Source organism: Panthera onca, chromosome C1, assembly GCF_046562875.1.
Source record: "Panthera onca isolate mPanOnc1 chromosome C1, mPanOnc1 haplotype 2, whole genome shotgun sequence".
NCBI classification, from domain to species: Eukaryota; Metazoa; Chordata; class Mammalia; order Carnivora; family Felidae; genus Panthera; species Panthera onca.
Window position 1 is genome coordinate 3795345 of NC_138346.1, and position 21310 is coordinate 3816654.

The 21310-nt window shown below is 48.5% G+C and overlaps 1 protein-coding gene across 1 annotated transcript in view; it reads left to right on the plus strand.

The window, feature by feature from the left end:
- The first annotated feature begins 247 nt into the window (after positions 1 to 247).
- COL6A3 (collagen type VI alpha 3 chain) overlaps positions 248 to 21310 on the plus strand; it is an 80943-nt gene continuing 59880 nt past the window's right edge. Inside the window, exons 1-3 of the mRNA XM_078450741.2 lie at positions 248 to 491; positions 14008 to 14128; positions 15639 to 16256. Of these exons, the coding sequence (XP_078306867.2) occupies positions 14038 to 14128; positions 15639 to 16256 (709 nt within the window). The 5' untranslated portion in view covers positions 248 to 491; positions 14008 to 14037. The remainder of the gene's footprint in view (positions 492 to 14007; positions 14129 to 15638; positions 16257 to 21310) is intronic.

Below are 21310 nucleotides of genomic sequence, written 5' to 3' on the forward strand. Positions count from 1 at the left end.
GCCCTAAAGGTGACGAGTGCAAGAGGTGGATTTCTTTTCAAGAGTCGGCGTTTGCGGGAGTCCAGCTAGAGGCTTGTAGGGTGAAGACAGCGTTGGGAGGGCAACATCAGCCTGCAGCAGGGGCCAGAAGCAACAGAGCTCAGAGAGTCTGGTTTTCATTTACAGTTGGGTCAGGCCAGCGGTGGGGAGGGGGAGAGGAGGGGTCGGGAGGAGGGGAGGGGAGGAGGAGGGGGAGGAGGAGGAGCTGGAGAGAGCCCTGACTGTATCCCTGGATCGGGTCCAGTTCGGAGCTCAGTCTTCCACTGAGGGCAGCCGAGTTCTCCCGCACTCCAGCCTCCAGCGAGGACCCGGAGGGCTTTTTCCTCCTCCGCCCGGAGCCCCTCTCCGGCAGAAAGGAGAGCAGACGCAGTGAGCGGGAGAAACATGCGTCAGATTCGACCATAAGTGAACGCGGGAGCCCAGGGACACACACGTCTTCAGGTTCGCTCAGGGTGAGTGCCATTGCCCCTCTGCTTTCCCGAGTCTGCGGGCAAGAAGGAAATGCTTTAAACCCGGGGATCGTCTCCAGGAGGCTCTCCCGTTCGCTTGAGTCCGTTTTCTGGACGCCTTCTCCGTCTCTGGAAGATTCTGCTGAGTTGCCTTTCTGGCTTGGTGGCCCCTGGGTTTCTCCAGCTTGGGTAGGGCCGCCGCTTGCCCTCGAGCTCTTGGGCTGCCGTCGGGTGGCGCCGCGGGCTTTCTCTGCCTGTCCCTCGCCAGCCCCGACTGTGGTGGTGCCGGGCTTGCTGCCGTCTGTTTTTGACGGCACTCGGTGGGGACCTGCTCTGTTTTTTTCCTTCTTTATTTAATTAATTAATTATTTATCTTTAGCATGGAATTTATCGTCAGATTGGTTTCCATACAGCACCCAGTGCTCTGTGAGCAGACGTGTCTCGGCTAGAGGATTCAAGAGCTACCTGTTGAGCAGCTCTCTGGGGAGATTCTCTCTGAATTCTCCCAGCTGGGGGTGTCGGAGGCGGGGGGGGGGGGGCTTTCTGCCCGGGGCCTGGCGTGGGCGGGGGCTGGTGGAGCACATCTGTGGCCTTCAGGGGTGACGTTGGTGCCCAGGCTCGGGGCGAGTCAAGAGTTCTCCAGCCGGTGCCGCCGGGCCGACCTCTTTTGAGGAACCTGAGGTCACTATTGCAGTCTTTACCCTCGGGGGTTGCAGAGAGGAGCTGCCGAGGTCGAGGTCAGAGGAGGAGAAAGCGTTTGGTGTCTGGGCTGCGTGCCCACTGGATAAGGCAGGCCTCCGGGGGCTGTGGGCCCGGCCCGTGGTGCCCACATGTGCTGCGGGTGCCAGACTGGGACGCCCAGAGGCCTGTTCCCTGGCCGGGAGGGCGGGACGTGGGTCCTCGCTCGCCCACGATGGAAAGTGTCTCCTGAGAGCTGCCAGCCAGCTTTGGGGACCTGTTTCAAGAGCCTGGTGTGTTAGAAAGCGGGCCGGGGTTGAAGCATGGGTGGGGTCCCTGGGCAGGCCCAGGGGAATACTGGGTCTGGGGTGGGGGGAGTGTAGAACAAAAATCAGCAGCTCACAGCCTAGCCCCAGGAGCAAACTTAGAGGCTGGTCCGGACACCCAGAGGGAGCACAGGGGTGCTGACCCGTGCCCGCCCCTCCTTGCCCTGCACACAGCTATCCCCACACGAGAGCTGTAGGATCCGAGAGCCGCAAAGGTGCTCGGAGCTCATGTGGGCAGATTTTTCCCCTGCCTGGGATCCCCCAACCTCCCAGGGCATCCATTCTTAACAGTTGCGAAGCCTGAACAGAAATGGCTTCAAAAACCAAACATTCTTTGTTCCTGACCAGCGTTCTATTGGAAAGCAGTTGGCTGTTGGACAGTGTACCAGAACTTCTGAGTTCTTTGCTGGGCGAAAGGTAATGGCAGAGATTCTTGGTTGGAAGCCACTGAGGTGTGGCCCGCTGGTTTTAAAGATGCAGAAGCAGGGGCGGGGGCCCTGAGGTGCCAAATTATTGCTTGCAGAGGCCACAGAGCCAGTACGTGGTTGAGATGGTGGGCAAAAGCATCACCATTTCAGGAAAGCAGATGTCCGGGCAATGGAGGATCCCAGACTCACTTAACATCTGAACTGGAACGGGCTCTTTGATTTGTTTTCCCCAGAGGATAGTGTCCTTCTGTCCTGTTCTGTTCTAAGTAATGGGACAATGGGTTTAGGCCCCCTAAGGCTCTCCCAGCCCAGCGGAGGGAGAAGGAGGTGCTAGGAGCTGGCAGGGACGTTGGCCCTACGACCTGAGAGCCTGAGGAGGCCTCCTTCATTCAGGTCACCTCTGGGGCTGGGGCCCAGAGGGGTGGGAACTGTATTTTACTTGGTTCTTAATGTGGGCTCGTTGCTGAGGGTGAAGGCACAGGGACGGGGAGGTGAGGGGCTTTTGTAGGAACTCTGTATAGGAATGGCCGTGTGATCTTGACCGTCTTTGTGGAGGCAAGGGATTGTATTGCCGTGAGGCTGAGTTTTCTCTTTTCCTACTCCAGCAGGGAGACAGCCATTAAGAAGACACTGGGTGGAGAACAAGACCTGGGAGGGAATGGCACACAGCAAGGTGGGGAGGTGTGGTCGTCCTGCTTTTTTCTTAGGGGGGAATTGGAGGGTGTGGCCGGGGAAACCTCTAGACGGTTAGCCTGTGGCCCAGGCTCTTCCATTTCCTGGGAGGAAGTGTGCCCCTCTCCACCATGCCGTGGCTGTCCACTGATGGCCTGTATGGCAAATGTCCAAACGAGGGGTCGTAAGGACCTGTTTGATACCAAATCTTTCTGAACAGAAAGGTCTTTTCTTTCTGCACCTCCCTTTATAACAAAGTGTTTAGCATTCATACATCTGACTCTGTCCTCAGGAGCCCCTTTTGTCCTTTTTTTGTTGCTTAGAACCTAACACGTCACTGGTGATAAAGCAGGAGGAAACATCTCTAATCGATGATCAGTGATTGATTCCTACGAGGCTCCCCCTCCGACCGTAGTTTGGGGTTAGGAGGCCACAGAGGCCACCGCTGTATGCCAGCTTGAAACCAGTCTTCTGTCCGTTTTGAGAGTCGGAGAGGGTTCCCGCCCTGGGAGCTTGCTCAGCGTGTTTGGACAACCGGATGAAGTATGGTCCCTCCCAGTAGCCTGTACCACCCGCCACTGTTATGTGAAATTCCACATTTAGGGTTTAAAAGTCACCGACCAGCCACAGATTCTGCCCCGTGAGACCGTCTCGCAAGGCATGCTGATGGCCTCAACCCACACTTGTGTTTGACCATTGGTTTTGTCACTGTTCTCTTTGGAACAACCTGAGGATCTGTTATCTTTTGGAGAAGAATCCCAGGCTGTTTCCCCATCTGAGTGGGACACGGTGAGGCGGTCCCTTAGGGTTTATGTGCCACGGCTGCATAAACATCCACTGCCGGAGGCGTGACCTGACATTAAAAAAAAAAAAAAAAATCCTATTAGTAGCTCTAGCCGAGGAAACGAAAGCCTGACATAATTCAAATTTTAAAGCAGGGAAGCATCAAAAAGTTCCTGTACATTCAGACAGCTTTGAGCAAGACAAGGACGGTTCTCTTCATTCCCCACACTTCCAGACATGGCTTCTGTCTTTCCAGTGTGAAAATTCTGGAAGGTTCTATGCTTTAAAGAAAAGATGCTCTTGGTTCTCTCTGCAGCATGGCAATGGCCCCCGACACCTCACACTCAGCACACACTGTGTCCTGATTGACAAAGGGGGGGGGGTCTCTTCATGATGTTAATCTTTGGAAGCACAGTTTTCAACACCTTCTGGTCTCCTGGGTCTGTTCTGGGAGGAAGACGAAATTCTGGCTTAGCACATTCACCCGGGTGTAGCCTTTCCTGAAAATGCAGTGTGGTTTTCTTTCCTCTAGAGGGCGGTGTATCTTTCCGAGCCCCAGAAAAATCTCGCAAGGGGTGGGAGTCCTTCAGGGTGGGGTTTCTGGGTTTGCAAGGGTTGATAGACATCTCAACAGGGTTCATGGGTAACTTTACACTGTTTAAACACGTATATTTTTAAATGTGCCCATAATATCTGAAGTAGATATAAATTTAGAATTTTATTTTATTTTATTTTTCTGTGCTCAGGTATTGAAGTGAGATTATGCGTTGAAACGAGGCATTCTGTACTCTAAAATAATTTCATTACAAGGGCACTAACCATGTAAGAACTTACAAAGGAAACATTTTACCCACATCTCCTAAGAAAAGTTTAAATTAACAGTAAGTTGTTTCAGAACCCAAGTGAATTTGCATGTTCATGCCTTAATGTGTCCACATAGAATTTTTGAACGTAAAACAGGCAGTAATAACGTTAAGGTAGTAAACTGATCCAGTAACTCTCAGACTTCTCATTATCCGCCCTTTGCTGTTTCCCCCCAAAGGGTGACTTGGTTGAACATATTTTAAAAAATGCACACAGACTACGATAATTACGAACGTCCCATTTTAAATCTTGGTTAATAAAAAAAACCATATATTACTGACTCTCAGACTTCTCGTTTGCCGAGCTATCCACTGTTAGGATCCCGAAGGACAGGATCCCAGCTCCGAGAGGAGGAACCTAACCTTGTACTCTGTCCATCTGTTCTCCTATTCATTCAAGCTGGATAAGCCTTGCTGTGCTCATGGCATGGAGCTTTGGGGTTGAGGGAGGGCATAAGGGTGAGTGAGACATAGACCCTGCCCTCTGGTTGGCAAATATGTGATTGCCATTGGGCTATTTTAAATATCAAAAAATTGGGCGTCTGGGTGGCTTAGTAGGTTAAGCACCCGACTTCGGCTCGGGTCATGATTGCACAGTCCGTGAGTTCGAGCCCCACGTAGGGCTCTGTGCCTACAGCTTGGAGCCTGGAGCCTGCTTCAGATTCTCTGTCTCCTTCTCTCTCTGTCCCTCCCCCGCTCGCACTGTGTCTCTCTCGAAAATAAAAACATAAAAAAATTAAAAAATAAATAAATATCAAAAAATTACCACCCTGGTGGATACTTTCTCCACACCCTTGATATTTCAGATGAAGGAATGGGGCACAGAGAGGTGAATTACTGGTCTGAGGTCACAGTGCTAATAGTCGAGCGAAATCAGAATTTCTGGGCGCCCCTGCCCACGGAGATGCACGCCCATCAGCAGGTGTCCGGGACCAGGAATATCCAGGGAGTAAAAGTCATTAGAGAATATTCTAGAGCGTCATGTGAAGAAAGGCACTTCCTCCCATTGACCCGTCTTCCGTGGAGTAGCATATTATCACAAGTTTAGTTGGCAGAGGGGTAATTGTTACTTTAAAAAAAATCTGGAAAGAAAAAGGAGAGGAGAAAAGTAAGACAAACATGTAAAGTCCTGCCAAACCCTTTCCCAAAGGCAAATTATTAATCTTTTGGAGGGGTCTGGCTGCGTCTAGCATAGCATAATCCCTGCCGTCCTCCTGAATTCGAAGACTCAGGAAATAACCGGGAAACATTTGCGGGTTAACAGCGGCCAGGGGAAAGCACAGTAGGAAATGGTTCGGTAACATTTCCCCAGTGTGTGCTGTACATTTAGTTTTCATGGACCCAGAGCATCGAGAGTTGGCCGCTGGACGGAAGAGCCCCCCGGGTGAGTTTAATTTGAAAATTAAAAATCGAACAACAGCTGGAGATGACTCAGGTCTCAAGGGAAGCCATTCCAGGAAACTGGTTTTTCTCTTCTGGAATCTTCATCAGTTGATTCAGCAGCCCGGGGCCAGCCGCCAGAGCAAGCGCCAGCTCAGCTGAGGCCCACAGATTGCCCAATGTGTCCCTGGGGGACTCTGTGTTTCTCGTGGGGACAGCAGGATCCCCATCACTGGTCCCGCCCAGGGAAACAGAGGAGAGGAAATAGTCTCCGAACCTTGTCTGTCAGAGCATCGGCAGTTAGCCTTATTTTACGCCTAAGATAAGTGAGCCTGGAGAGATCAGCTGATCATTACTGATAGAGAGGAAAGGAAGTAGGAGTTTTCCAGGCTCTTACACTAAATCTGGTGTTGAGGATGTCCTATCAGACGTCTCAGCTTAAGGTTTTAAAAAGTCTATTTTAAGTGACTTTCTCTTCTAGACTTGATCGTGAGCCGGAGTAGAAAACAAACAATGTTGAACTTTTCCTTTCAATCTGAGAGCGCTTTAGCCACTTCGAATAACCCAGCAACGGAACGCCATGGGTTTGGAGAGGCCAGTAGCCCCAAAAGTCCGTGGCCAAGAAAGGAAGAGGCGGATGGAACCCGGCACCACGCTTCACGGGGCTGGAATGAGATGGGTGTTTGTGCAATTTCTTCTGAAGCAATTTCTAAGGCATTCTCTTCCTTAATGTTAAATCCAACCTAGTCTCTGCTCAGCGTTTATAATTAGCAGTGTAAGTGGAGAAGTCTCGTCTGGCTGCCTTCTATGTTTGCACGGTGGTGCCTAGCTCTCCCATCTACAGCAGATGTAGAACCTTCTGCTTCACGGTTATTGCCTTGGACCCTAGGAATATGTCTTCAAATACATTTCCAAGTATCTGGCACTTAATCTGAAGGATCTTCAAGCTGCCTTTATGGGGGGAAGGGCGCGAACCCTGACGGCGCTCAGCACATGCTTGCACGTGACCTCCATGAGGGAGGAGGCTGCTTGCAAGGGGATGTCCAAACCCCCTCCCGCTTCCTTTCTTGCTCTGTTTAGAATTCTTTAAATATTTTTTCAAGTTTATTTTTGAGAGACAGAGAACGAGTGGGGGAGGGGCAGAGAGAGAGGGAGACACAGAGTCTGAAGCAGGCTCCAGGCTCCGAGCTGTCAGCACAGAGCCCGACGTGGGCCTCGAACCCTCGAACCATGAGATCGTGACCTGGAGCCGAAGCTGGTCGCCCAGCCGACTGAGCCACCCAGGCGCCCCTGTCTTGCTCTGTTTAAACACAGGAGCTGCGGAACGGGTGTCGTTTTACTTGATTTTGCCAGGAGGGGCCAAACATCAAAGATCTTGGGTTGGCTCTTCAGCGTCTGGCAAGGACACTGTGGGTGGCAGTGAGGCCAGGCCAAAACCCATAATCAGAAGAGTTAAAATTTTGCTATCACAGGAAACATGTTCAGAGCCTGGGTCAACCAGATAATTGTTTGCAGACGTGGATGCGTGGCTGATAATTCTCTTCTCTGGTGCATTTTCATAGAATGGAAAGAAGAGGTTCAAGAGGTTGTAAAATAAACAGTGAAAAAAAACCACCTCCTGAGTTAGAGGGGCCTTCTTAGGGTTCTCCAAATCGCTTGAGGATCCCCCAAAGCTCTTTCGAATGGCAGGCATATAGTAAATTCTATCCTCTTCCTTCTCTGGGAACCTAATGAATCCTTTCAGTTTTCTCCCTGGGGACAAAGGATGGGGACTCCTTTCCCAGGATTCAGGCAAGAAGGGAAGGGGAGTAAGGGAAAGAGAGAGAACCAGGGTGGCAGCCAGCTCAAGGTCCCTGGGGTTTCCTGAAGTGTGAGTCACAGCAGATAGGACGCACTCCCGCCCCCGTGTCCTACACTGCTGTAGCTCCCCTGTGAAACGGGACACCAGGAGTTAACAGAAGTCCTAGGACTCGGTAGGAGCACCAGCCTGACTTTAAAAAGCGGTAGTCGGAGAGGACAGGACGGGATAAATGCCCTCAAAATGGAGCCTCTGGAACTCTGGAAGTATTTAAGCCTTTGTTTCAAAATGATTTCCTTGTGTGCATGTGTGTGTCTCTTTCTTAAAAAAGCTTTCCAGACATGGAAAATGAAACAGCTTTTGAGTAGACTTAATGAAAACTAATTTCATGGGGTTGCTAAATAGCTCGGGAGAGTCTTTGGAGTATGACCGAATACGACTGCAAGTTGGAGGGCCGGGGAAAGCAATCTTTGTAATAAGAGCTATCTTTTTAAGTTTCAAACGGGCAGCTACACAAAGGAAAAAGGCACCTGGAATCCTTTTCAGAATGAGGCGGAGTGAAAAAAGGAATTACTAATGCCCAATGGAAAGATGAGAGTGAAAACTTAATGAAATTCTGTTATTGAATCTGTTGCCCTTTGGACACAGACTCTGTGACCCAAAGGAGCACCTCACTCCACCCAACCCAAGGGGCTCAAGCAGCCGGTTGGGACTTTTTTTTCATATTTAAAAGAATGGCGACAGTCAAATGGATTCTGTCGACACAGAATCTGTCACCAGAGAAGTCTATTTTTGACCCCAAAGGGATGGGGAGTTTCCTTGAGATCTGGGCCGGGCCTGGCTCAGTCTCTCCGGGTTTCCTGGGGTCCTTTCCATGGGCTTTGCGAATGTGGACTTTGGTTAGGATTCTGGGTCTGTCTTGTCGTATCCATGTGGCTACTTGGGCACATCGCTTTGCCTCGCCTGGTTTTAGTTTCCCAGCTATAAAATGGGGTCAGGGTAGGGGGGAAGCAGCCACTGGGCCATTGGGAGGAGGGCGTGAAATCCTACCGTGAGACAGACGCACAGTAAACCTTACTTGTGCTCTCTTGTCTCCATTTCCTGGGGGGGTGGGGAGAGGCTGGCGCAGAGGAGGGTGGGTAATGAGGGCGTGGCTGCCTCCTTCCCCCTCATTGAAATGAGCAAGCTCGGTGATCACCAGGGGAGATGACGTTTGATGTCTTTCAAGAACTTCAGTTTTAAAAATTGGGACTCCGTGGCATGTTAAATAGAATAGATTTAATTGCAAACGAAAATATTAACGAATATTCAACAGCTGGGCCAGGAACACTTGAGCCACGAGACTGGCTCCCAAGCGTGATGGCAAGAAAAAGTTTTCCCACCTGGGAATTCAGCTCAGCCAAGCCACGTGAGCTCATCGGTCACGAGCGGAGCTTGGATAACTCCTTATTGTGGCACAAGCATCGTCTCCAGAGTGGGAAGAGCTTTTCCCTTCTGCCCTCACTGCCCTCCTCTCCCCCACCCTCCCCTCCCCTCCCCTCCCCTCCCCTTCCCTCCCCTCCCGTAACTGGGCACATTTTGGAAAAGAGAACTCCTGTGCTCTGTACTTTGTGTCTCAATTGGGTAGCCCTTTGTTTAGGGGGCTTCTTACCCTTAAAGATTAATATCTTGGAAATAAACATTTTTACATGTCACTTTCAACCAACTTAAAATTCCTTTTCCTTAGAGAACGGGTGAAGTAAGTAATGATTCCGGAAGATATTACAGATTTCATCTCGTTTCCATTTATATGTTACGAGCTTTATCAAAGATGAGAAAATGATATTTTAGAATTTCTCAGTAGAGGGCCCACTCAGTGTTTACCATATGAGAGGACTGGTGGATTCCAAGAAGTCAGATGTGAGGCCCTGTGAGATACAGAGATGGTTAAAACGCCGTTAGCAAACTGCTGACCACACAACACATCCCATGGGTCCAGGTTGCCTGCAGGGGCCTGTGGCTCGCCCGTCCAGCACCCAGCAGCGGGCGGGCAGATCTTTGTCTCACGTCCTGTTTTTCTCGGCATCCATTACCCAGTCTAGTGCTTTCCAACGAGGCCCTGTGATATTCTCTCGCTCTAATTCTTGAACAGAAGTCCTCCTTAGAATGTTGCGTCTTGTGCATGGATCAAATCTTTCAAACCATTGAGCTGGACTCCCCAGAAGATTTGCACCAAAATTTTTTGTGGAAACGGTACTGCTTACACTTTAGGGGGGAGGTAGAATGGATGCTTTTAGAGCCGCACGCGAATGTGGATCCTACGTGTACACAGATAGGGTTTTGTACACATTTGTGGGAGGTTGACAGACCCGTGGATCCCATATTTAAAAAAAAGTTCTCGACCAATTGTAATATTACAGGTTTTTTTTTTTTTTTTTTTGAAAGGACTTGATATTTTTGGAAAGAATCCAGTAAAATTTAAATAGTGTGGACAATTTTCCTACAAAACAGTTTTCTAGTAGGATGCTTACTGCCTATAGGAAAATCCGGTGTTTGCTGTAATCAGAGGACTCACGAATAGCATGTGTACAATGTACTTTTACATTGTTCTAAAGCGTGTATTCTCAATTTATTGAGAACACACATACACAAATGACAGACATTGCGTTTACTTCCTCCCCCTGCCCCCAAAACTCAGGAATAGGCCCAGCAGAGTGTGGGGGAGGGAAAGTATGGCTGGATGGAAAGATCTGGAAGATTCCCAGGGTGGAGCATGGGCTTGAGGGATCTCTAGAGCGCGGAGGCGGTGATGCTGGGGCTGTGTTAGAGGGTCATCCTCAGTGGAGAAAACAGACCGACCAGCCAAGCAGTGCCTGTGGGGACTGTCCTGAGCACCAGCCAGGACTCAACTAGGACTTGGGGACATCGTGGAACCAAAGCACGGGGCACTGGGGACTGCCCTTCTCGGTTGTATCGATCCGTGTCTAACGTGTGTTCACCGTTTCAAGCCAAGGTGGCTGGGCTGTGCCTTTGAAATGTTGCCATTCTCACCACTCGCTGTCACCTTCTTGTAAGAGAGAAAGATGTCCTCTTGATGACTGGCTTTCCGATCATCGTTAGAACATGTCCTTGGCAGCGTTGATACCTTTCCAAGAGAAAGCTGGATCGACAGGTGGTTCTATTTTAGCTGCCGAGAATGTCTTCAGGCTCTCAGAATTGGAATCACAGGGTGGTCTCGTCACAGGTGATACTTTTTGTGGACTTTCCTTGGAAATGCAAAGGCACAGAGGATCTTGGAATCTCCTGTCTTGTTTATGGTTTTATCTTTCTCGAGTCCTCCAACTTTTGGCAGGCTGGCCTAGGGCCCACGCTCTGTGTCTTGCTGTTTGTTCCTCCCAGCTGGGCCACAAGATTTGGACTCCAGCTTCTCCTTCTGGGCCTGACCCCTGGCAGGCACGGCCGTGGGCCTGAGCTCTGGTTTTCTTTGTGCCCCCTGCACCCATGTGCTTAGGTGGCAGACTGCATAAGGGGCTGTCTCTTTGTTCTCCTTGGCCCTCGATGCTGTCTCGCTGAGCAGTTCAGCCGGACATTGGTCCTCTGCCAAGGCCACGTCACTAATCAGACTTCCCTCTGGTATCGTGAGTTGTGTTGTTCTGTACGACGGCATTGACAATACCAGACCGTCCTTAACGTTGGCTTCATTAGCAATGTGGGGAAGGCGGAGCTCCTGCCTTGCACAGCGGACAGCTGTGAAGAGAATCTCTGGGCCCATGGAGTGCCTAGGGGCAAGAGGAAGGTCACGCTAGAAAGGTCAAGCAGGTGCCAAAGCTTAGGGCTTAGGTGGAGCTGATTTCATAGCTCAGCTGGGACTTAGGGCAGAGATGATTTTCGCACCAGGTCTCAGTGTTACATCAGATTTTTTTTTTTTTTAAGTTTAGAGAGAGACAGAGTGTAAGCTGGGGAGAGGGGTAGAGGGAGAGAGAGAATGCCAAGCAGGCTCCATGCTTAGCACAGAGCCGGATGTGGGGCTCAATCCCACGAACTGTGAGATCGTGCCCTGGGCCGAAACAGGAGTCAGATGCTTAACCGAATGAGCCAGCCAGGAGCCCCTGTTACCTGTTTCTAATAGTTGGCTGTGTCCCGTAAGTGGAGTCTCACGGTATGTGTCTTTTTGGAACTGGCTCATTTCATTTATCCTAGCGTCCTCAGGGTTCATCCACGTTGTAGGGATATGATAGGATTCCCTTCTTTTTAAAGGCTGCATGAGATTTCATTGTGTGCGTACATCGTCTTTATCCGTATCCATTCACCCATCGATGGGCATTCATGTTGTTTCCACCGCTTGGCTATTGTGACTCGTGCTGCAGTGAATTGGGGTGTTGATGTATTTCTTTGCAATCCTGTTTCATTTATTTTGGCTATATGCCCAGAAGTGAGATTGCTAGGTTATACAGTAATTCTGTTTTTGATTTTTTGAGGAACCTCCATGTAGTTTTCTCTAGTGGCTGCATTGTTTTACATTCCCACCAACAGGCACAAAGGTTCCAGTTTTTCTGCCTCCTCATTGATAATTATTGTTTACTATTTTTTTTTCATGGCCGTCATTCTAGTGGGTGTGAGGTGATAGCTCATTGTGGTTTTGATTTATTTGCATTTCTCTGATGATTAATGATGTTGAGTATCTTTTCATATGCTTAACGGCCGTTTGTGTATCTTCTTTGGAGAAATGTCTGCTCAAGCCCTTTTCCCATTTTTATTTATTTTTATTTTATTTATTTATTTTTATTTATTCTTTTGAGAGAGAGAGTGGGGGAGGGGCAGAGGGAGAGACGGATTCTTAAGCAGGTTCCATGCTCAGTGCAGATCCTGACGCGGGGCTGGATCCCACGACCCTGGGATTGTGGCCTTAGCCGAAATCAAGAGTCAAGACGCTCAACCCGCAGAGCCACCGAGGCGCCCCTGGCCCTCCTCCCATTTTTAAGTCAGATTATTTTGTTGTTGTTGAGTTGTGGGAGTTCTTTATATATTCTGGATTTGAACCCTCATCAGATACATGGTTTGTGAATATTTCCTCCCATTCTGCAGGTTGCCCCTTTCACTCTGTTGGTGGTTTCCTCTGCCGCACAGAAGGTTTATACATTTGCTCCAATCCCATTTGTCTGTTCTTGCTTTTGTAGCCTGTGCTGTTGGTGTCATATCCAAGAAATCATTGCCAAATCCACCATCATGCGGACTTTTCTATTTTCTTCTAGGAGTTTTATAGTTTCAGGTCTTACATTTCGATCTCTGACCCCATTTTGAGTTTCCTTTTGTGAGTATTATAAGGGAAGCGTCTAATTTTGTTCTTTTGCATGTGGAGATGCACTTTTCGCAGCACCATTTGTTGAAGAGACTATTCTCTCTTACTGTGTCACCTGAACACCCTTATGAAGGATCATTTGGCCATATAAGTGAGGTGAGGGACACTTCTGGCATCTCTGTTTTATTCTATCGGCCTACATGCCTGTCTTTATTCTATTACCATACTGTCGTGATTACCGTAGCTTTGTAATATGTTTTGAAATCAGGAAACGTGACACCTCCAGCTATATTTTTCTTTCTTAGTTTCTCAAGATCACTGTGGCTCTCTGGCTCTTTTGAACTTCCAAATGATTTTAGGATGTTTCCCCCCGGATTTCTACAAAAAAGGCCATTGGAATTTTGACAGAGGAGGGTGCCTTCTGGTGTGGGGTGAGGAGAGGGTTTTGTTTGCGGGGCAAAGATCTGCCCATCTGAACATGAGCGTGGCTGGTTGGAAGTCACGCTTGCGGCCACCAGCTGGTGTGTGGGGACGGGAGACCATGCCACCAGGCGGTCCGCCCTCAGGTCTGGCTTCACAGGCTTGTTAATTCAATGGCTCTGGGCTTCTTTCATTCTGAGATTGGTGGTTGGCACACAGCAGGATTTTGCTGGGAAAAAAGTGCTAAACGGGAACAAGGGCGGGGCGCCTGGGTGGCTCAGTCAGTGAAGCGTCGACTTCAGCTCAGGTCATGATCTCACAGTCCGTGAGTTTGAGCCCCGTGTCAGGCTCTGTGCCGACAGCTCAGCACATGCTCTGTCTCTGTCTCAAAAATAAATAAAAACATTAAAAAAAATAAAAAAAAAAGCAACAGGAACGAGGGCAAGATTTGCAGTGGTCCCAGAGGCCATGGCCGTGTTGGCACATGCTCTGATTTGGGCAAAGCCCATTCTCTCCATGAACTGAAGATTTCCTGGGGGATTCTTTCAGACACGATCTACAGTTAAGCTGGGTGTCGCAGACCCACCACTTTCTGCGGCCACAAATACCTTTACCCTTGACTCTCTCTCTCTCTCCCTCTCTCTTTCTCTGCCATTTTCTGGTGACATGCTGTTGTGGCCTGTCTCAGTCTGAGAGGAACGAAGGTTTAATTACCCATTTTGTTTGGTTTTGTTTTAGGTACGACCAAAGGAGTACAATCATGGGATTCAAAGATTTTCACTGACTGTGTAGTCAACACTCCTTTTCGTAGAAGGGCTAAATCCTTGGTGCGTTGGTTTGTAATCTGAGCACCAGAACTGATCATTTTGCCTCCACCCTCTTTTCTTGTTTAGGTTCCCACTTGGTGCTTAGACACGTTCAAAATGAGGAAACATCGACATTTGCCCTTGGTGGCCACCTTTTGCCTCTTTCTCTCAGGCTTTTCTCTTACCCGTGCCCAACAGCAGCAAGCAGGTAAGATCCAGAGACACTTCTTACTTTTATTCAGAGGAAGGTGCTCTCTGATGTTTTGATCTTAGACCTCGTGAGCTTGAGCCAGAACTTAGATGTGACGTAGGGGATGGTGGGGCCCTTTGTCTCAGGATGTTCGTTCAACGCACAGACTTCTCCAGATGCTCTGTATCCAGTGAGAGATGGCCTACTTTTACTAACCCTTGGGTTGATATCTTGGAGTTGGTTCGCAAGTGGTTTGTTTTCACACTGGGTATGAGCGAACATTTGTGTCACAGACATTTCACCAAAATGAAGGGCTTTTCCGCACTCCTGGCCCTGGTTTGATCTCACGGCACCTAAAACCAGGACGAGACAATTATTGAGAGTAAGCATTCTTTTCCTTGAAAACAAAACACCCAGATCACCCTCTTTGTATAATTCTGGATACAAAAAGACAGTTTTCATCTAGAATCAAGTCTGGAAAAAAAACATTTCCCCAAATGATGAAAAAAAAAAAAAAAGATCCAAATGAACCCTCTTAAGAATTTGCTTGCAGAGTTTTGGAAAACTTAGAAATGCTTCACGCACTATGAGTTTGGAGGGATGGCCTTGAGTCTCTCTCTCCTTTGCCTGGAGAGTTGGGTCTTGGGCAGGGATTCTCCCACTGGACGCGGTGGTCCTTAGATGGTGGGAGGTGAATGCCACCTCAAGGAAAGGGGAGCATTGCTTGGGGCATCAGGGCAGCCTGAGGTAAGTAGAGTCTGGGAGCTGGCTATGTGCAGCCAGCCTGGCCCACAGCCGCAGAAGGGCCCTCCTCGGGCACCCCCAGCCTGGCGCCCTGAGCTTCCTGCTCCCACTGTCTTTGAGAAAGATAAATAATATCCCACATCTGCAAAGACTCTTCTGGCCCTGAAAAATATATAGTGACTAGTTAGGGTGCCTTTCTTCATGCCAAAAAGTCTGGGAACAATGAGACCTTTCCTTTCTCTCCAGTTGTGGAAGTCTTCACGTAGGGAAGACATACTTGCCATGTGTATTTTTCTGGCAAAGTACGCCAAGCATCGGACGCTAGTTAACGTAAAGCGGCCATTTTCACTGTTCCTTCTTCTCGAGGCCCCATTTCAGAGCCAAATATGAAGAAGGAATTTTTAAAATGGCGGTTGGTTATCTCTGATGGAGTAGCCTGGTCTCATCAGGTGGGTGTCGGGGCTCAAACTGTCACAGAGAATCACGCTTGAGTTAAAAGACACGCCAGGGAATGTTTTCTCCCCCATTCTGGAGCCTTCTACTGGTTCATGGATGGGGTTCATTGCATATGGAAGTTGGGCCAAGGGTTGCTGACCAACAGCTGTCCCTGTGCCCAGGTCCCTGCCCCTCAGGTAAAGTCCTCCCGCCTGCCCGTAGTGCAAGCGAGGTGCGGGCCACTCAGCTAACAGCACAGCGTAAGCCGAGTTAGGTTAGGGAGGCTTTGCGCCGATAGGAAGTAATTGCCGAACAGGAGAAAAATCTAAACCAATGTCTTTTTTTAAAGATGTCAAAAATGGTGCCGCTGCCGATATAATATTTCTAGTGGATTCCTCTTGGAGCATTGGAAAGGAACATTTCCAACTTGTTCGAGAGTTTCTGTATGATGTTATAAAATCTTTAGCTGTGGGAGAAAATGATTTCCATTTTGCTCTGGTCCAGTTCAACGGCAACCCACATACCGAGTTCCTGTTAAATACGTACCGTACTAATCAAGAAGTCCTCTCCCACATTTCCAACATGTCTTATATTGGGGGAAGCAATCAGACTGGAAAAGGATTAGAATACGTAATGCAGAATCACCTCACTGAGGCTGCTGGAAGCCGGGCCAGTGACGGAGTCCCTCAGGTTATTGTAGTGTTGACCAGTGGACGCTCGGACGACGGCCTTGCTCTGCCTTCAGCGGAACTTAAGTCTGCTGATGTTAACGTGTTTGCAGTTGGAGTTGAGGATTCAGATGAAGGAGCGTTAAGAGAAATAGCGAGCGAACCGCTCAATATGCATGTGTTCAACCTAGAGAATTTTACCTCACTTCACGACATAGTAGGAAGCTTAGTGTCCTGTGTGCAGTCATCCGTGGCTCCAGAAGGGGCTGGAGGCACAGAGACCCTTAAAGACATCACAGGTAATGGCACCATTGCCAAGCTGCTGCCTGCCTCGCTGTTCTTTGGAGATAAGCTTGGCAACTGCTGGCATTAAAGCGACACTGTGGCTAAAAGGTGGGGGGGGTGGGTGGGGCGGGACCGGGAAGAGATGGCTGTTCACAGGTGTAAAAACAAAGGTTTGACCACGCTGTGTCGCCTTCTTCTAAGGTAGCACTTTCCCCTGCCTCCAGGAGGGTGTTTTCCGAAACAATTAAATTTTATTTTATTTAAAAAAGTGCTTTTTTTTTAAGTTGACTTGTTTAGAGAGAGAGAGAGAGAGAGAGAGAGAGACAAATTGAGCAGGGGAAGGGCAGAGAGAGAGAGAGAGAGAGAGGGAGAGAGAGAATCCCAAGCAGGCTCTGCACTGTCCGCCCAGAGTCCGATGTGGGGCTTGAACTCAATGACTGTGAGATCATGACCTGAGTCGAAACCAAGAGTCGGACGCTTAATTGACTGAGCCACCCAGGCACCCGGAAACAGTTAGATTTTAACTCTAAAAAACCCCATTCTCATATTATGACCCCACGGGAGGGACTTCTATGATCCTTAGCCAAGGAAGCCTCAGCGTGGCCAGGCGGGCAGCTCACAAAATCCCTCGCATCTGTTATTGGGACAGAGAACCCGTGTCCTGGAGAGAGAGCACCGTGTTGTAAACGCACGGCAGGGCTTGCAAAGAGAGAGTGATGGAGGGGCAGGAGGATCTTCTTGGGAAGGAAATCCAGAATGGTGGCAAGTGAGTTCCTGTAGCAGCCCACGAGGGGGTCCTGCCCAGTGGGGAGGAGGGGGACGAGCCCACGGGGGCCGGGAGGGGGAGGAGTCCTAGAGACCGCTGGTCATGGGACCTGGGGGACGCTGCCACCACAGCGTATGGAGGGAGACCAAGGGCACATCATGGGGGTGCAGTAGTTTTGCGAGATGCTCACGGGGTGGCCCTCACGTGCGTAGGGCACGGTGGACAGGGGGCCGCTGGGGACCTGGGAGGCCGGTGCTCGGGAAGGTTAGCCACATAGACGTTAAAGTCTCTGGAGAGGAGCACAGGTGTGCCGTGTGGCTGCAGGCTGAGCGGGATATAAGGGAAACCCAAGGAAGGTTGCAGGTCCCTTCAGTGCGCTTAGCTGGGGAGGCGGGTGATTGTCTGAATGCAAGGGGGTGGAGGGGACAGGCAGCCTCCGCACCGGCCCCAGGAGGTGATCACAGGAGCGGGATTCACAGCCCGCTTTTCTCCTACGCTTTCAAAAGTGGTTGCCCCCCAGAGGGCTCAAAAACAGGAGGCGGGAGGCAGGGTGACATGTTGGATGGGGCAGGGAGAAGCAAGACTGGGGATTTTGAGACATAAATTGGCCAATCTAACTTTTTAGTGTCTATTTATTTTTGAGAGACAGAGAGCACGAGCTGGGGAGGGGCGGAGAGAGAGGGAGACACGGAACCCGAAGTGGGCTCCGGGCTCCGAGCTGTCAGCACAGAGCCCGACGTGGGGTTTGAACCCACGGACCACGCGATCATGACCTGAGCCGAAGTGGGACGCTTAACCGACTGAGCCCCCCAGGCGCCCCTAAATTGGTCAATCTAAAGGGCCACACGGGAGGGGCTTGTGGAAAGACAGAAGGGGCACATGGAGTCTGGAGAAAGGGAGGGCTTTCTGGACTGCAATCAGGATAACGGGGGAATTGTAGGTAAACGGTATGGACGTCAGGTTTTTGTAACAGATTCAGAAAGCAGGGGTTAGGGAACAATATGACTAGAGGTCAGGAGAAGGAACCAGTCGTCCTGGGCAGGCAGAGCTTGGATGGGAGAAGGGTTTCAGAACTAACCACCCACAAGGCGTGTCGGGAGGCTGTTCATAACATGGTCCGCCCAGTGGTTGCCCATGATTTCAGCTCTGACAGCGGTGGGAATGCTAATGTCCTGCCAGAGGCTCTGCTTCTGACAGAGGAGCGGGTGACAGTCTGGATTCTGCCCGTTTAACCCCAAAAAGCGTTCTGTGCTACAAGTGACATGCCTCACCCGTGTTTCATGATACATGTGTTGATCCTGCCAGATTATAGGAGAAGAAGGTGGGACCCCCCTCCCCACCCCCAGAGCATCCCAAACCAAAATCTCCGGGGAACAAGGGGATGCTGTGAGGCTGCCTATACTGACTTTTCACCGATCATCACATTTCTGAATATAGGGATGATAAGTGATCCATGTCAGAAGGGTGAAGGGGTCCGTGGAGACACAGGACATCTTTTCTTTATTGCTGTTTTGGCCAAGTGAGGGAAAAGAGCGGACGAGTTTGCTTTTATGTTTAAATGAACAATCGTATTCTTCCATGAATGCTAAATGAGCCTTTCAACATGGTACGTTTCCACACAGATGAAAAAAAACCTTTGTTTTTATGCCAAGAAAGCATCTCTGTCTTCTAGTGTCCAAGCCACTAGCAGCTCCGTGGTGGAAAATTAATCCGTTTATGTTGTCTTTTCTGATTAACTTCACTCTGCAATTCCTCCAGTATCACCTACCATTGCATGTTCCGCAGCATAAACGTAAAATAATAATAATCCTCTGCTTCCAGAGGGCATTCTAGAGATTGCTAGTGAGTTAGGGCCATTTCTTCCCATTACCTGTCCACTGGGTAACTCTTCCCCATAGAGTGTTCTTGACCGTAATCTATGGTGTGTATAAAGCGTTAATGGTCCCCCCTGTTCTAAATGAACGCTACTCACATAATCAGTCTCTGAAGGTGGTGTTCTTTAAAAATCTCTTTGTCATCCTTTTACAAATGCACATCACTAAAATGCAAGAGCTGTGCTCTGAAGTGAAAGCCCAAAGTGGTCTGTATTCGGTGAGGATTTCAGTGTGAGCCTTCTCTTCTTTGCAAAAGACGAACATTTAAAGCACTCACGGAATCGATCTACAGTTTTGTGTTTGCAGAGGAAACACACATACGATCTCTTTAATTTTTCTTAAAAAAAAAAAAAAAAAAAGGAAGCATCCCACGAGCTGAGGAAGGCATTGTGCCCACATCAGTGTGCTCCAGAAAAGAATGTTTCCAACAGTGTTGAAGGAGCCTGACTTTTCCATGGACACGGTGAAAGTTTTCTATGGAAAATGCCCCAGAAGGGTGTGTGTGATACGTGAGCCACGAAAGCGGAAAACCAGGCAACTTCACGTTGTAAATTTTAGTTAGAGCTGATTATCCTTAGACTTAAAGCTGGTCATCGGTACGCCTTGCTGTACACAAGAACCCACAGCTCTTGTGTCTGTTTGAGGCTTCAGCTCACCTGGATAACACAGCATGCCAATGTGTGTCCCATCATTGTGTGCGTAAGAGGACAATGTTGTTTTTTCAGTGATGACAAATTATCCAACATTTTTCTATGACCTGCAGCAGTTCAGCCTTTAGGAGGAGAAAGGGTCAAGGGTTTTCCCACAGGGTTTCTCTTAATTTGTACACTATTATAAATTGCAGCCAAAAAAGATAATGTAATAAATTAAGTAAAAATTAATAAACGAATAAGGAATGTGTCATCCTATGTATTAGGTTATCGTTTCTCTCTTCCTGAGGACCCTAGGCTCCTAGCTAATCCTTCTTTTATTGGTATGCACATCTTTTACGGTCTCTCAGGGTCATTGGTTCACGCCTGGGAGAGGTTGAGGGATACAGTGGTGTGATGGACAGAGCCTACGGCTCATGTGATGATGCGGGCCATTTCTATGGCACTGCGCCCTCCCAAGGTCCTTCAGGAATCTTATGTTTTGGCTAAAGAAAAAGCAAATGCGTTGGGATTCTTAGCAAAGGCCCACTCTTATTTCATACTTTTGTGTGACACTTGTTAAAAACACAAGATCTTATTATCCAAATTTTATCCTTCTCATTAACCCTCATGTTTCCAAGCTATTATCTTTCCCTGTGCAAGGGATTCACCTGCAAGAACGTTGTCAGGGATTGTGTGTGAGGGGAGGAAGAGTTCTTCTGATTCAGGCAACCTCTGGCTCAGCTTTCATATGAGGGAACTTGAGTAAGAACATAGTTTCACTGTAGCGGAATTCTTTAATTTTATGAGATAAGATTTGTATCCTGTTTCCACAGTGAAAATGGGAGCAACTTTTTCTGGCACAAGGAAAAATTAATTTTAAACATAAAATGTTCACTGTCATGAGAAAGATCAGAACTCATGGTCTTACATACAATGTTGTGATTATATCCCAAATAATAGCTTCCTAAAAATCTCAGAATATAAATATCACATATGCTCACATACAGTCTTTTCCTGTTCCTAACACACACTTAAGTTATTAAAAAACATTCACCAGAATAATTTTTCTTTTCCTCTAGTTTTAAATCAGTCCAATTTAAATTTTCTAGTGGAGCCTTTGAAATATTTCACTCAGGTTTATAGATTATTAATTGTTACTCCTTACCCAATGCTTCTGTGAAGTCCCCATTTTCCATAGTGGGATGGAAGTTTCTAGTTTGCCATTGTAAGGAGGAAAGAGGCCAAGGTCCCCGTTTTTTTGTCCATCTGTATGACCCCAGAACTAATTCTGATCCAGGGTTTATTAGAGGCTCATGGTCTCGCTAGGCAGTCAGTTTAGGACGTCATAAAAATAAGGTTGGATAATTATGTCATGACTGGTTTCATATCACTCTGCTTAACATTGTTCTGCATTATGTGATTGAATACAGAGGCAATAGCAAAAGTACGTGAACAAAACATCTAGCCTAATCCCAGACCTGCAGGTGAGTTCCACGCAACTCAATATCGTATGAGAAGAGAAGATCAAACATTTATCAGATATTTTTAAGATTAAAACTTGAAGTGTAGCTTGAGTTCTTCCTTTCAAATTCACAAAGTTGCGTGCAGGCCGCCATCTTGGTTTTTAAAGAGAAGAAACAGTAGTCATTCCAGGAATCAGGTGTTCAACATGCTGGGATGATAAGTCACCAAACCCTGACTCTGAGCTTCTGTTTCGTAGCTGTGGATTTGGGCAAAGAAAATTCCTATAAGCACTTGAGGATTATGAGAGAAACATCCAAAAATTAGAAATCATG